At 42.6% G+C, this 16,313-nt stretch overlaps 1 protein-coding gene across 1 annotated transcript in view; it reads right to left on the bottom strand.

Moving 5' to 3' along the window:
* Positions 1–583: 583 nt before the first annotated feature.
* The window catches only part of LOC106820786 (eukaryotic translation initiation factor 4 gamma 2-like), a gene marked incomplete at its 5' end in the record, with an annotated part of 24,980 nt that continues 9,250 nt past the window's right edge, over positions 584–16,313 (bottom strand). Inside the window, 11 exon segments of the mRNA XM_014825355.1 lie at positions 584–618; positions 8,035–8,037; positions 9,418–9,481; positions 9,993–10,187; positions 10,290–10,369; positions 11,484–11,536; positions 11,655–11,737; positions 11,897–11,992; positions 12,271–12,417; positions 12,716–12,930; positions 13,169–13,270. Coding sequence (XP_014680841.1) covers positions 584–618; positions 8,035–8,037; positions 9,418–9,481; positions 9,993–10,187; positions 10,290–10,369; positions 11,484–11,536; positions 11,655–11,737; positions 11,897–11,992; positions 12,271–12,417; positions 12,716–12,930; positions 13,169–13,270 — 1,073 coding nt within the window.

A 16,313-nucleotide genomic window follows, 5' to 3' on the forward strand; every position in this document is an offset into this window, starting at 1 on the left:
ATCGTCTTCTCAGCCTTTATTCCAACACATGATGTTTGCGCGCAGAGATAGAACCTTTAATGATGGCACATGATCACGGTCACAGTCAAGGTCACAGTCAAGGTCACAGTCACGGTCACGGTCACGGTCACGGTCACGGTCTCGGTCTCAGTCATGGTCACAGTCACAGTCACGGTCACGGTCACAGTCACAGTCACGGTCACAGTCACAGTCACAGTCACGGTCACAGTCACAGTCACGGTCACAGTCACAGTCACGGTCACAGTCACGGTCACGGTCACGGTCACGGTCACGGTCACGGTCACGGTCACGGTCACGGTCACGGTCTCAGTCATGGTCACAGTCACAGTCACAGTCACAGTCACGGTCACGGTCACGGTCACGGTCACAGTCACGGTCACGGTCACGGTCTCAGTCATGGTCACACTCACAGTCACGGATTTATAATATATGCATTTTCTTCATGTAATTACCGATAACTTAGACAAACGCGTGTTGTGTATGTGCGGTCAAGTGATTGACTAATCACCGTACTTGATCCGTGAGTATACACATACACTTCACCTAGAAGTCGCAAGTCGTATTAGTGAAAATGAGGATGATTTAATGTCTGGTCAACTAACATTAAAACAAGAGAACAACGGACCTTTGTTGTGTGTAATTGGGACCTTAATGCCCCCTAGCGTTAAAATTCAAATACGCGTGACAGACACGTGTGATCACTCGGAAAATGCTGGTTGAAATATTCTATTTTTTGGCAAATATTGAATTAACAGTGTCTAGTAAGAGAAGAAAAAGGATTGAGTCAGAGCGGGAGAGAAAGCAGGAGAGAACGAGAGATGGGAAAGAGACAGAGGAGAGAGAAGCAGGGTGATACACATTAGTCCACTTCAATACCTAGTAACTGGACGTGTTCATCCCCTTAACTCAATGTGTTCAGCAACTCAGTGGCTTTTTCGCGCCTTTGTTTTCAGCACACGTGATGTTCCGCCCGTTTATTTGAACATAATTGTGCCGATGGTATAGCTAACACGAAGATAAATCAATTAAAGAAAGAAAGAACGCACAGATGAAAGCATGTCATTCTCGCACACAAGCGCTGAAGCATGAAGTAAACGTATATATTGAAGCCACGCGAACAAATACGTAAACAAGTTTCCCGTATAGATAAACTGAATATGTCACTATGTTATACGCACACGTGCATTTACTTGCCATAAACGCCGCTTCTATCATCATACAAGCTATTGTCGTATACACACGTACGGGAGTACAATTATTCGCACACTCAAGACACACTTTGCCAATTTGATCGGTGGTTTAATAGATAATACACTTTGTAATGACACGACAGTGTACATATTACTGAATGTCTTAGGGTTAGGGTTAGGGTTAGGGTTTTACCATTACTACCGCGTACTACCATTTTTATTCGACAGCGTGTGAATATATCATCGAATTACTCGTGTAAATACTTTAAACACCACCAACAGACTTACAGATAGGCCCCTATCGTCCCCCTAAAGTCTACTATGTCAATGACATTTTTAGAAATTACCCATAAATATTAGCTGGAGTGTTGATCGCAACTACAATACGCCTATTTATTCCATTCCATTTCGTTTACGTCGATGTATTTTGTTTATTAATAAATGGCTGAAATATTCAGAGAGCATCATCAATAGCCTGCGCTGTACGAGTGAGAAATGGCGACCGCGACAACTTAATTTAATTTTAGGCTACGACCGCACTGTAAATAAATTTCGGTGCGTTACCAGAACATTTGTACGATAGGCTGTATGCTCGAGAGAACGGATAATACCCGTCTATATTTATTCAATGTTTTACGGTTAATACACGAACGGTAGCACCGTATATCATATATAGTATTTGCATGGCGGTATTGCACGCTAATACGGTTTCCGTACACGTGTGGACACACTGTACATGTGTCTGTGCTACTACTGACTAGCCGCTATTAAGGCGTGCCATGCGAGTCAGGCCATAAAGCAATTTATAAACGCCACAGTGAGCGGTGTCCCGCGTGCGCGCAGGGCCGATAGCAATACTACATACCGCCATCATCATCATCAGACACGCACTGCACACATGTCCGCGTTAATACTCTTACCTTACTACTGCTACTGTTACTGCCGCTACTGTCTTACCGTTCCGGTTGTGTACCTTCTTCATCCACGGATAGATCTCGGTCTTCGACAGCGTGTTGCATGTGTTAGCCTGTGTCGTCGCTGCCGCCGCCGCCGACGACGACGACGACGGCGTGTGTGTTCCGGATGCCGCCGACGCCGCCGACGACGCCGCTACGCCGCCGCCTATCGTAGCGGACGTTCGCCGACGTTCACAGTGTTTTAGCGACGACTGCTGCGTCGCTGACGTCGTCGCGTACTTACAGCTGTTCGTGGTCGGCGCTGTGCCGACGTTATTGCTTGCCGACGTCGCCGCATCTTTCTGTGTGAAGATCTGTCGGCTCTGCTGCTGCGAGGTTAGGTTCACGTATTCTGTGCGACCCGCCGTGAGATCGGTGTCTCTATAAGCGCTAACGTGAGACAAGTAATCTTGCTCCGATGCGGAGACGTTCAGTGCTTGCTCGGCTAGCGGATAGTAAGCTCTAGGAGGTGGCAAATCTTGTGATCGCGGAGGGTAGCAGCCCGCTAACGAGTTGACAAAATACGAGCTCATTTCGCGTCACCGCCGTGATTTGTGACCCTATAATACTAATAGTCGGCCAATAGAACGCGCAGTTTAAATGAATTATGATGGTGTAAGCTTACTGCAACTTCACTATAGTCCTAAACAATTCATTATACCTTTTAAGGAACGTGAATATGGCACGTGATTTAGGGCGACCAATCACGAGTGCTGTTACGCGTTGCCGGTAGTAGCATTGTATGTTGCGATGAAATCATACAGTTATAATCATTGGATAATACGATATCATCCACTACTAATAGTATAGCTATCATTGCTGCATTAAACCTCTCTCCATGACAGTGGTACTTAGACCACCATTACAGCAGTGAATTATGCTGATTGGCGCTGGAATCGTGTCACCCTGACGGTTCGTAATGCTTTACAATCAGGAATTACAACGCGTATATCTTACTCTCTCATTGTCACCACTATTAGAATTACAGTGTTGTTAATTTTATTTTTGTTATTATTATATTATTAATAATAGTTTGTTCAGAATGTGCAAAATTGAATATCCGTGGGCTATATATGAGTTGTACTCCAGGAATTAACTGGTACGAGGGTATAGAGTCTCTGATTATGTGTCTATAAGTCTCGCTTTATAAATAAATGCCTATGATTGTGAAATCTGCTTTCTTGAAAAGTGGCAGTAAATATTAAAAATGTATTATGTCGTGTAAAAATTAGCTAGTGAAAATCTCAAGTAAAATATAAATTAACCACGTAAGTTATACAGTACAAATAAGAACAATTTATGATACTGTATATGTAACTGTCAAATAACGTCTCAGAAGCCAGAAATTGTGTCTAATTATCGTAAAGGTGTTTCCCAAACGAAAGTCAAGATTATGCTTTGGCGAAATCGACGAGGTCAACAATCATTCATAATGGTGACAAAATCACGGAGGCCGGGTTTACATGTTGCTGTATGCATGTTGTGTTAAAAGTATGACTGCATGCACTGATTGTCTCATTTGCATCGTTTTTTTCATTCAAATCTCGTCGCAGCAAGGCAGCTTATGTCTGTGCAAAATAATGCAAGGGACGGGTGGAAACAGAAAAATCTCATTATGTCTAGCCATTCAATAAAAAAAACTTGCTTGCCTGAACAGGCAAATGCAATTTCAAGCTACTTGCCCGGGGCAAATTTTGGTTGCCCCGGGCCATCGGGCAAGCGGGTTTGTTGAGCACGGCACCGCAGGTTTCGAATTTCGGCTGAAAATCTAGTGGACAGTTGGAAAGTTGGTGGACCTGCACAAAAATTTGGTGGTCCGCTTATTTACTAGCAGTGAGTAACAAAATAGTATATAAAGATAACCACTGGCATTAAAACAGCATACATGTAACTTAATTAGAGTTGGTCAAATAATGTCGTATGTGCGTCTGTGTATTTCACTGTGTACTTGCCAAACAAATGGTTAATGTGTTACGTGTAAGCATGATTGTACATGTATTTGTATTGACATCTCAACCGTAAAAAAACATGTGCAACAACTAAACTTTCCATATAACACTACCGGTAACACATGTATCACAGTCACTAAGCCCGCGCTTAGCAAGGGGTTCCAGCTAGTAGGTATAAATGCTGAACTTGCTGCTTATTTTCATATTTTCGAGTGTTTCGTATTCATCTCCTACAATAAATTGCCGGGTCTATCTGTCTGTATGTCTTCTCGAGACCAATAAGAGGTGACCCGTGAGGTATATTCTCTATCAGCATGACGCGACGACCATTTTAGGCCAAAAACAATTTGCACAAAAAGGCCAAAATAAGGGCAAAAAAACAAACAACAGATTTCCCCCAAAACAAGTGCCGCGGAGCGACAGTGCTCATCTAACGTCTACTGCGATGACTCTGTGGGGGAGTGGTGGGATTCTAGTAAACCCTGTTAGTCCCAAATGTGTTCACATACACGCCGAAACATTAGAAGGCACAGGGATAGTATCAAGAACCTTCTCAAAGAAATGTTCGTTGGAATCGTTATGAAAGTTGCCACGAGATGGCACGTACGTTTAAGTGTCTTAGGATTAAAGATGGAAGCTCCCATCGTACGTAGTAATAACAACTATTTGCAAGACAGAATAGGTAAGCACACATCCATTTACCTATGCAAGCCTACAGGCTGATCGAAATAGAGAGCTGCCACCTGTAACCAATTAACGCAGGTAAAAACTACACAGTACCACCACCACATGCACTGGCACTAGCAGTGGCCACTGGCAGTGGCATACGTTACATGTAACACACTGACAGTACAGAATGCCATAGAAATTATACGATGGCAACCAATATTTAGCTTTTGAAATTTCACTGTGACATTGTAGCCTCATACATCCAGGCATGTATAGATTCTACTAGCAAACCCGGCAGTCAAATATTTGAAATTTCACTGTGACATTGTAGCCTCATACATCCAGGCATGTATAGATTCTACTAGCAAACCCGGCAGTCAAATTCTTTCTAACAGTAAAGAAATCCATGTTTAACCCGCCTCTTGAGGGTCAAAAGGTTATCCGAAACTTACTCTTCGCATGTCAGCAGAAATTACATTTCATGTACCTTTTAATAAAGCCATAAAAATGCTAGGTCACCGCTGAAACAAAAAAGTTTTTCAATAGCTCCATCAGACCTGTCCTCAGAAAATGCCTAAAATCTGCCCTGTGCCCCATTGACCTTTGACCTGTGACCTCAAATTTCGGCACAGTGATGGCTTTTCCTACCATGATGCTGTACACCGACTATCACGAGCCTAGGTCGAGCCGTTTAGATTTGTGCCGCAATTCTGCATTTCCTCCCTGTACCTTAAGTTAAGGAGAGAATGTTCCCCCTTCATTTACACCTCTTGTCCTTTGACCTTTGGCCCCCAGCCTCGACATCCCAACTCAATTTGACGATCCCCCCCGACGTCCCGAATATCGTGACCGTACGTCAAGCGGTTAAGATTTGTGCCCAACTGTTGATGCACGGACGGACGCACGGCCGGACGCACGCTCATGCGATTCTACAAGCTGCATCTGACTATGTCAGATGAGCTAAAAATACTAGCGCAGCAGAAAAGTTAACAGCAATCCTAGCGCTCGACTATACACTGCATCAGAAAAGTCAAGACAAAACCTAGCGCAGCAGAAAAGTAAACAGCAATCCTATAGCGCTCAACTCTAGTCAGGCTCAAAATCAGGCAATCGCATGAAATGCCGAAACGCAAGCAATAGCAGAAAACGCATGAAATAGCAGAAAAACAGTAACCCACAAAAAATCCCGGGCATCGCCGGGTAGCCCAGCTAGTGTTACCAATAAATTCCTTGGCCAATGCTACCAACCACCGCTTTCACAAGTCGCATATGCCAGTATTACCTCACTTAGCTCTAGAGCTATAGCCCTTCGCTCTGCCACAGGCCTGTACCAGCAGTTCTGTGATTTAGAATGTGGGACACATCTGCTCGTAATTAAGTTGTAATACAATGGAGGTGGTACACTACTCCGTTCATTTTTTCCCTAAATACTCAGTAAAACTCTGAGTGAAGTTCTCAGTAAAGTACTCAGTGAAATTCTGAGAGTCTTCTCCCCAACCTAATCTAAATGAAGACCATCCCACAGTTTGATTCTGGTTTGTACAACAGTGGTCCATGTACATGGCTGATGGTTTCCGTGTAAAGCAGTAATATGGCAGATGGGGGTCGTTGTCGTATCAGGTACTACAGATATGTACCCGAGGTAGTTTTAGGTTGTTTAGTATTACGTTTATATTTTTATGAGGTATGTTTAGGGTTAGGGTTAGGGTTAAGGTACACTTCTGTAGTACAAGTCTGGTACACTTTGTGTATACATATATGTACTTCGGGTACATATCTGTAGTACCTGATACGACAACGACCCCTTGAGCAGTAATATGGGCAATGGTTACTAATACTATTTAACTTGAGTTGATTAAAAGTTGACTTGATTGTTAAAACTGTGAGTTAGTATGACAGTAACTTAAATGGTAACTGAGTTTGTATGATAATAGCATAACATGGTAACTGTGAGTTTGTACAACAGTAACATAATATGGTAACTGTAAGTTTGTATGACAGTACAGTTACCAGATTATGTTACTGTCATACAAAGTCACAGTAACCATGTTACGCTACTTTCATACACTCAGTTACCATATTAAGTTACTGTCATACTAACTCAGTTACCATATTAAGTTACTGTCATACTAACTCACAGTTTTAACAATCAAGTCAACTTTTAATCAACTCAAGTTAAATAGTATTAGTAACCATTGCCCATATTACTGCTCAAGGGGTCGTTGTCGTATCAGGTACTACAGATATGTACCCGAGGTACATATATGTATACACAAAGTGTACCAGACTTGTACTACAGAAGTGTACCTTAACCCTAACCCTAACCCTAAACATACCTCATAAAAATATAAACGTAATACTAAAGCGGCGGCAGCGGCGGCTCAGCGGCGGCAGCGGCGGCTCAGAGCGCATTTTCCGTAGTTTCGTTCGATTTGTCGTCGTTGCATAATGTGATAGATGCGTGTAAGGCGGACTCGCGCACATGCGGCGACGCCCCATAAACCATGTCGCTCTGATCATTCACGAACTTCTTTAGAATCGAGCGTGATTTACTATCTGCCACGTTCGCGGTTTCTCTCCAATGCGAGCCGAGTCTTTAATTGGACGATACGACGCTATTGGTGTAGCGAGGCGGTCCCCGTCTAGCCGCGATACCGTTGTTGTCTGCTACGTACATTGGCGCGGGTTCGTATATCATATGCACCTGGCATAAATACGAACACCAATAACGTATAATACATATAAAAACTCCGAGTTACCGTACATGTTGTTATCAAAATAACTTTGTATCATACAAAGATGTGGCTGAATACACGTTCGTGTGTTCGTATTCTTGCTGTTGAGATTCAGCCTATATCTAACGTAAAGCATAATCGAGTCCACTTTACCGCGATGACGTGAGACGTCTGGTATGTAGAACCATCCGGACAATTAAATTCGCTCAACAGTTCGTTATTGTCTAGATGACATACTTATGTTCGGTTATAAAAACGGCATTTCCCTTAATCTATCAACTGCTAATATCGAGGAAATGTCATGTTTATGTTTTACGAACATCAGCTATCATTCGGTCGCCGCCAAAAATACAACGTTGGCCCGACAAAAAACTTCCCCTGTTTGGAGATGTTCACATTCTCCAGTTTTGTGAATCACTCACGTATTGGCGGATGTGAATTAACAGATGAAGATCATATATGCTTATAAGAAAATAATGTATGGGCAGGAAAAAGCAGGACAGAAAAGGAATACTTTCTTGCAATTCCAAGCGACAGATCTTGGCTGTAACAGCAATTTCGCCAAATACACGGGTAAGCAACATATATAATAATAATATGACCATTAGTTTATAAAAATATCAGTTATAAATCTCTTAATTAATTCAGCGGATTATCTTGATTCTGCAAGATATTTTAATTGCCACGCGTACCATGCATGATCATCGTCAAACTAGTTTGGTTAGCGGAATTCTCGCTTTCAATTACTTTCGTGTCGCTACGCATGCTAATCTAGGTCATGAAAGTTTTCCCACTAGATCTTCGATCGTTATGCAAAATTAGCAGAAAATTATACCGGAAGATTCACATCCTGTCATTATTCTGATATTATTTCGGATATTCTGTGTCCCTGCATCTAGACACGGCTATCTGATCTACATCGATAGTCATAAATAACTCGTGTCATAATATGTCGATTGTATGAATATTAATTTTCTGGATCAAGAGCAAAACAACAACGTGAAATATACACAAAGTGTACCAGACTTGTACTACAGAAGTGTACCTTAACCCTAACCCTAACCCTAAACATACCTCATAAAAATATAAACGTAATACTACGTTTACTACATTTCAAAACAAAACAATATATTATGTTGCCTTTAAACATTACTATATCAATTTTTGCACTGAATATGCAAATTGTCTTATCAACCAGTCAACAATAATATTTATATCAAATCTCAGAAAAATTGTGATGCAGTTACCATTTCATGTTACTCGTAATAAATTCTGGTTCTTCGTTACCATATTCTACAACATCCCGCACTGTTGTACGAAAGTTAAAAATCCTTCCCGCGCCTATGTGGCGCATAGGGCGGTGCCTATCTCCGTTTCAGTAACTCTGAAGCCCCGAAGCTACTTTCACAGTAAATGCTACAGTAGGGGGTTAGTCCACTGGTAGCACTGCAAGTTAACTTGCCACACTCTATCATTATTTGCTGAATGCTAAGCAGAGAAGCCGTGTGTACCCTTTTTCAAGTCTTTAGTATGACCCGGCCAGGAGTTGAACCCCTCGACCTTCCACATACGAGGCGAGCACTCTACCATTGAGCGATCGGTGCAGTTGTTGTAGAATTAAGTATTTAGACAACTTGGTAGACTAAGCGGGCAGGAAGGACATCTACTCTCGAGACAGGCTACACTTAAACAGGAAGGGAAGAGACAGACTGACAGGAAACATCATTAGAGCACATCAGGAAAACTAGAAGCTAGGGGCCTCGGGGCATCATATAAACCACAGGAGACATCAATCGTGCAAGCGTCGGCGGAGCCAATCCCTAGGAGCACCAAACAGACTTCACTTCAAGATTGTACGATAGACACTAAGAAATATCTAAGTGTATAAGGTTCATACCTGGTAGCATGTGCTGAAGATCAATTTTTGACTCTTCAAAGTTGTCAAACAGCCAGTCCTCACCCTGCATTATGATAATGTTATAATAATGACAAAAAATTGCAAACAAACACGCACATTTTTTGTTTTTTTTTAGTTGAGTTTTCTCATTAATAAAATCACAAGTTAGGCCCTCTCAAACAACCCATGGAAAAGTACAAGCATGATCTGGAAAAATTGATTGTCACTAACCAATTTGTGGATTACAGTAATTTTACAGCTATTACAGAAGCAAGACATCTCTAACCTTACACAGCTTACTATGTATCACTCTACCCCATTACATTTCACTCTATCCAAAGGTCATATTAAATAGATGCCGCAGCAATACTTTGCCAATACTATGAGCACTCAAGAGTTATACCAATTATCTACACCAATTATAGAATGTGCCAACTACCGTGCAAAAGCTCCTTAAATACTTGAAAGCACCACTGACGACACATACTACAAACACCCCCCACCCCACCCCCTGGCCACCCAAGTAGTACCACGCGCAGTACCATGCAGTGGTGACACCAGACTCATTCACTTGCCTTCAGCTTGTGGATCTGTTGCAGACAAAGTGGGAACAGTGGGTAAAAGGCACCATTTCGCATGGGCTCTGAAAGCTCGGCTAGCGTTATCAGTTCACTGGCGACCGCTTGTGCTCCGTAGCCGGCCGCGTACGAGCGCACAAGTGGCACTTCCACCTCCAGCTCTGTCATTTGGTCAAGCAGACACTTGAACCCCTGTGGCAATGCAGTAGAGATTATTAAAAAACATTTCTTATGAAAAGCATGACTATTTTAATTTATTTAATTTAAAGTTTAAAAAAATCATGTGACACTTACCTCCATGAAACTCCTTTGAGAGATGAGAGCCTCTTTCTTCAATGTACAGATGAGGGCACTCACGAAGTCTCTGTCCTCATCTGCACGCAATTCACTTGTTGAAACTAATGACTAAACACTGCCATTTTTTACTAACAGTCTGCAGTTTACACTAGACATTAATATGTTGTGATACAATCATGACCACTTCAGGTATGAACAAGTTAGAGCACGTCAAGGAACACATCATCAGAAGTAGATAATAGGGAAGGAGTGTGACTTCAATAAACAATGGAAATTCGTCATTTACTAGCCTTAGAATACCTACGAATTACTACGCGTAACTCAACCAACTTGAGCTCAAATTGTACACAGTACATTCGCCTAGCATCGTGCGAAATCGTTTCTTCGTATACACCCGCAATTCGGAGATACAGACTAAAACGTACGACACGATTCTCCATTCTGTTGGCAGCAGATCGACTCCATAGCCCGCCTAACTTGAAACAATAGGCAGCTACTAACGACTCGTGCGCACTCTTGCGCCCTCAGCAATGCGGTGTGGCTCACTGGGAGATTGGACATCGACACAACACTCGGCGAGCTAATCTTTGACCTATTTACAGCTGGTATGCCCCCCCCACGCACACACGCCCACTGCAATCAGCAGCAGCTCCAGCTCCAATCTCCCAGCGAGCCACACCGCATCGCCGAGGGCGCAAAAGTCGTTAGTAGCTGCCTATTGTTTCAAGTTAGGCGGGTTATGGAGTCGATCTGCTGCCAACAGAATGGAGAATCGTGTCGTACGTTTTAGTCTGTATCTCCGGATTGCGGGTGTATACGAGGAAACGATTTCGCACGATGCTAAGCGAATGTACTGTGTACGATTTGAGCTCAAGTTGGTTGAGTTACGCGTTGTAATTCGTAGGTATTCTAAGGCTAGTAAATGACAAATTTCCCTTGTTTATTGAAGTCACACTCCTTCCCTATTATCTACTTCTGACGTCATGTATCCCCTACTGTATATTCTAAGGTATGAAATAGCCAGTAGGCTGCCTACCCCATTAATAAATTAAGCTAAACTGACTTCTGTCAATGGTACCTTGGTACTAATGGTAACTATGATTTGTTCTGTTTCTGTTATAGTTAAACATATCAAGTCAGCACATGCCAACAGTACACGACAAAGTTACAGTGTATGCGAATTTTACTCACCAGATTTGTCAATAGCAGAGGTCATAATTGCACATACAATATCTGCCATGTATCTGGAAATAAAAGTTATCATCCATAAATGGGAATTCAGAAGAATAAAATCTCACTGGGATTATTGTACTAAACTACGACAAATGCAGGACCAAGGCCACAGAAATGACAATTTCTTACCTGTTTGGAACCATCATCTGTTTGAAGTTATTAACAAATTCTTGCTCGTTGTGACTTTGAAGAAAATCCATGACATTTTTCTTCTAAAATATAAAGGTAAAAAGATAATGTTATCACTATAAAGTGCTTCTAAAACCATGGCACAGAACTGCATGTTATTACGCTGTTAATTGAATTCACGTTCGAAAGACGCAAGTTGTTATACAGTGTCACCGGTTTTAATAGCTCATATAGGACTTTACCGTATTGTTGAGCAGGTCATGCTTGCTTGGCGCCTTCGCCTTCTCTCTCTTAACATCTTCTTTCTTGGGAATAATTTTAATTGGTAGTACATGAGGCTGTAAAACAAATAACAAAGTATTAATTCAAGTAACATGTTTGCTCAAGTAATCTGTTCATATGGTGAGCATGGACTCATGACCATAGACTTGCATAAGCATTACGAAATACTACCACACTATAGAGCAGCAAATGCATTTCATGCAAAGTTAATCAACAAATACGATTATTATTACCCGAGATGAAATAAAACAGATCAAATAAGCAAAACACTGCATATATGTTGTTCACAAAGAACATTCACAACACAACACTGTCACATAATATCACTTATTACCTGTGCTGGCATCATGACTGGTACTGGCTGGATAGGTGGCTGCATTGGCATGTAATGAGACTGTGCAACAGGCATGGCCGACTTAGGCAGCATACTTGGTGCATTTGGTTTCAGTATCACCGAACCCTGCGCTGGTCTCAAACTTATCTGTAACATGATCATAACCATTTAGTACAGTGCTAGCTCTTAAGCAACACAAAATTGTTACATCACTAAAACAGTGTAATTAATTAACAACGGTAAATACTGTACCGATCCTTCTTCTCCCCTTTAGAGGAACCGGCATCACAATTGCAAGAAATCAGCGTGGATAGCTAGTTTGAATTGAACACTGTTCAGTCAAGGAGAGGTAGGTGTCCTGCAGGTATTACAGAGTCTGAAGCAAAGCTTCAAACAGTCTAGCCGGCCAGCGTGACCCCGATGAAGTGAGCTACAGAGTACAGACCTCGTCAGGATTGAAGTTGGGTGGTTGCTTCTTCATGAATCGAGGTGGCAGATCCTTTTTCTGTTGTTGGATACCACCTTGTGTAGAGGGTGGTGATGGGTGTGGCGACAATTGCTGGGGAGAGCCCTGCGACTGGAATCGTGGTGGGAACTGCTGGGGGCTCTTCTGCTGCCCTCCTTGCTGTTGCCTGCCACGGCTGGCACCTCCATCATAACCTGTCACGATCAAGAAGACACCCGTGTTTGCCGAAACCATGTGCATCAGTATCCACACGCCAAAAGACCTGTGTCGCTGCCTCATCAATTACATTAATAATTTATCATGAGGGTATCACTAGCCTATTTATTTCCCAATCAGTTTATAAACTTGATTCTAGCTAAGTATAGACTGCTATCACTATTTTTTTATTTATCTGCTACCATACCTATATGATAACACACCTACCTTGTTTACCTTGTCCTTGATGATTCATTTGTCTACTCCTGGGCATATTTCCAGCAAAGCCATTCATGCCCTCCACGTGTATTACTCCAGGTCCAGTACCGATATTTGCACCTGAATGACCACGCCAAATGTTTACTAATATCCCCACCCGAGTATCCACATGTAAACAACAGCTTTTTGAACTACGTATGAGCATTGAATTCGTTACGGTTCTGGTTGGACCGAGTACACAATCAATTAGGGTAGAGCAGATGTGCAATGTCATGGGAAATTTTTGAATGCTCACTTATATGAAGTAACGTGACACTTTTGCAGATGCCCCCACTGAATGGAGTGGGTATTCACTCTGGCAGCAGATACATTACAGTGTTCCCCCTGCATTGACACGAGCGAGGCGGGCCGCCTTGTTCAAATTCTCAGCCACCACACAGAAATTTGTCCAAAACACAGCCTCGCTGACGAAAATCGCTGTACTTCCATCAATAAACTAGAAAGGGCAGTTGTCGCCAACTACATGTGCCCAAGATGTGTAAGTATACGAAGTTTGGTCGCGCTAGGTCAATTAGGGGCCGAGTTATAGAGTGGAAGGGAAATATGATGAAGGTCAAGGTAAAGGTCAAATAAAGGTCGTAGAGACCTGGTTTTAAGGGAAATATGATGAAGGTCAAGGTAAAGGTCAAATAAAGGTCGTAGAGACCTGGTTTTGGTAGCGCTAGGTCAATTAGGGGCCGAGTTATAGAGCAGAAGGGAAATATGATCAATGTCAAGGTAAAGGTCAAATAAAGGTCACAGTGACCTGGTTTCGGTACGCTGCGCACCTTCTCCCAAAGATGTGTAAGTATACCAAGTTTGGTAGCGCTAGGTCAATTAGGGGCAGAGTTAGAGAGCGGAAGGGAAATATGATCAAGGTCAAGGTAAAGGTGAAATAAAGATCGCAGTGACCTGGTTTTGGTACGCTGCGCACCTTCTCCCCAAGATGTGTAAGATTTTAAAGTATACCAAGTTTGGTAGCGCTAGGTCAATTAGGGGCCGCGTTAGGGAGCGGACGGGAAATATGATCAAGGTCAAGGTAAAGGTCAAATAAAGGTCGTAGTGTCCTGGTTTTGGTAGCGCTAGGTCAATTAGGGGCCGCGTTAGGGAGCGGACGGGAAATATGATCAAGGTCAAGGTAAAGGTCAAATAAAGGTCGCAGATACCTGGTTTTGGTACGCTGCTCACCTTCTCCCCAAGATTTGTAAGTATACCAAGTTTGGTAGCGTTAGGTCAATTAGGGGGCGAGTTAGAGAGCGGAAGGGAAATATGATCAAGCTCAAGGTAAAGGCAAAAAAGGTCGCAGTGACCTGGTTTTGGTATGCTGCTCACCTTCTCCCCAAGATGTGTAAGTATACCAAGTTTGGTAGCGTTAGGTCAATTAGGGGCCGAGTTAGAGAGCGGAATGGAAATATGATCAAGGTCAAGGTAAAGGTGAAATAAAGGTCGCAGTGATCTGGTTTTGGTACGCTGCTCACCTTCTCCCCAAGATGTGTAAGTATGCCAAGTTTGGTAGCGCTAGGTCAATTAGGGGCAGAGTTAGAGAGCGGAAGGGAAATATGATCAAGGTCAAGGTAAAGGTGAAATAAAGGTCGTAGTGACCTGGTTTTGGTACGCTGCGCACCTTCTCCCCAAGATGTGTAAGTATACCAAGTTTGGTAGCGCTATGTGAATTAGGGGTCGAGTTATAGAGCAGAAGGGAAATTGTCTGCGGTGGCAGCGGCAGCTGGGGAGACATGAAACCATAGTATCCATGGTTACAACTACACTTTATTGAGCTAAAATCGAAATAAAGCTTCAAACGTAAAGCACAACGCCGCGTACTTACGATACTGTCAACACGCGTGACGCGAATCTTAGCAAGGCCTATAGAGAAACACAGGTTAGGAAGATGATTGGTCACAGACTTGAGCGCCACAGGCACGATTGTTGACTCCAGCAGCGAATTAAGGGCGCTATACATATGCATACATACGCATGGGTGTTCGTTTGTATTATACACCAGGAAAGTGCTTTCGTTGAAATAAAATTGCATTTCATGCTGTTAAGCAATATTAACGAAAATGACAGCATATAACAAGTGCCGCAGAGCGACAGCGCTCAACTGACGTGTACTGTAGCCGGGTATTCTTCTGATAAACTGACTGGCAACCGAATCAAGTGCGCCCTCCCGCCACCGCGTTCGCACTCAGAGGATATATCTAGGATACTACTAATACAGATCTAAAATCTATGATAGCTAGGCTTTGCTATACCAGTAGTGTAACGTCTCTTTTACACATGTTGTACTTCAGCAGTACATTCAATACTTCAGCGAGAATTCAACGGGCAAATTCAGCAGAGTCAACGACCTTCAAATTTGTGAGAACAATATTTGTTAACACAAACACTAATGTGTTAGCAAATTATCAGTGCTGGTGAACTTTTGGCAAAACCATTGGACATTATCGAAGAAATTAAAATGCCACAGCACATTTGGACAATTACGTCCTACAATCAATTATTGCATCGGCATCAGAAGAAGCAGCGCAGAGGATCAACATCAAGACCAGGGAGAACATCATAACATCGTCGAGGATCAAGATTATTATATTGTATTGTATGTATTTCATTGTGTTATTGTATGTGTACAGTGTTGTTGTATTGTATTTCAGGTATGCAATATGTATTGTATGAATATGGTATATTTTGAGTTTTGGGGGTTGTATTTCAGGTTATCAGGCTTTCATTTTTAAGGGGCGCGATCGCGCTCGCGCTCCACCGCGCACCCGAAATTGTCCCATGGTGCGCGCATCATCGCGCCTCATAAAAGTGGTTGAAATCGCGCACCAAAAGTATGTCTATTATGTTGAAATAGCGCGCAATAGAGTTCTCAATGTAGGGGGGTACAAAAAGGTTAGCAACACACAACAATTTGTGGTGTGTAAGTAACTGAACGTATGGCAGAGGTACAGGTCTGGTTACTACCCTCTGGTTTATATATATATAAATACAACTAAACAACAGCATCCAAATACAGGTACCTATACGGTAGCCACAAGTTACCTGCTCGTTTTCTACTATATGTGGAGAGACGTGAAACAGGCGTAGGGCTGGAGGGGCTACATACGTGGCTACTACGTAC

Source organism: Priapulus caudatus, unplaced genomic scaffold (genome assembly GCF_000485595.1).
Source record: "Priapulus caudatus unplaced genomic scaffold, Priapulus_caudatus-5.0.1 Scaffold47, whole genome shotgun sequence".
Taxonomy (NCBI): Eukaryota; Metazoa; Priapulida; class Priapulimorpha; order Priapulimorphida; family Priapulidae; genus Priapulus; species Priapulus caudatus.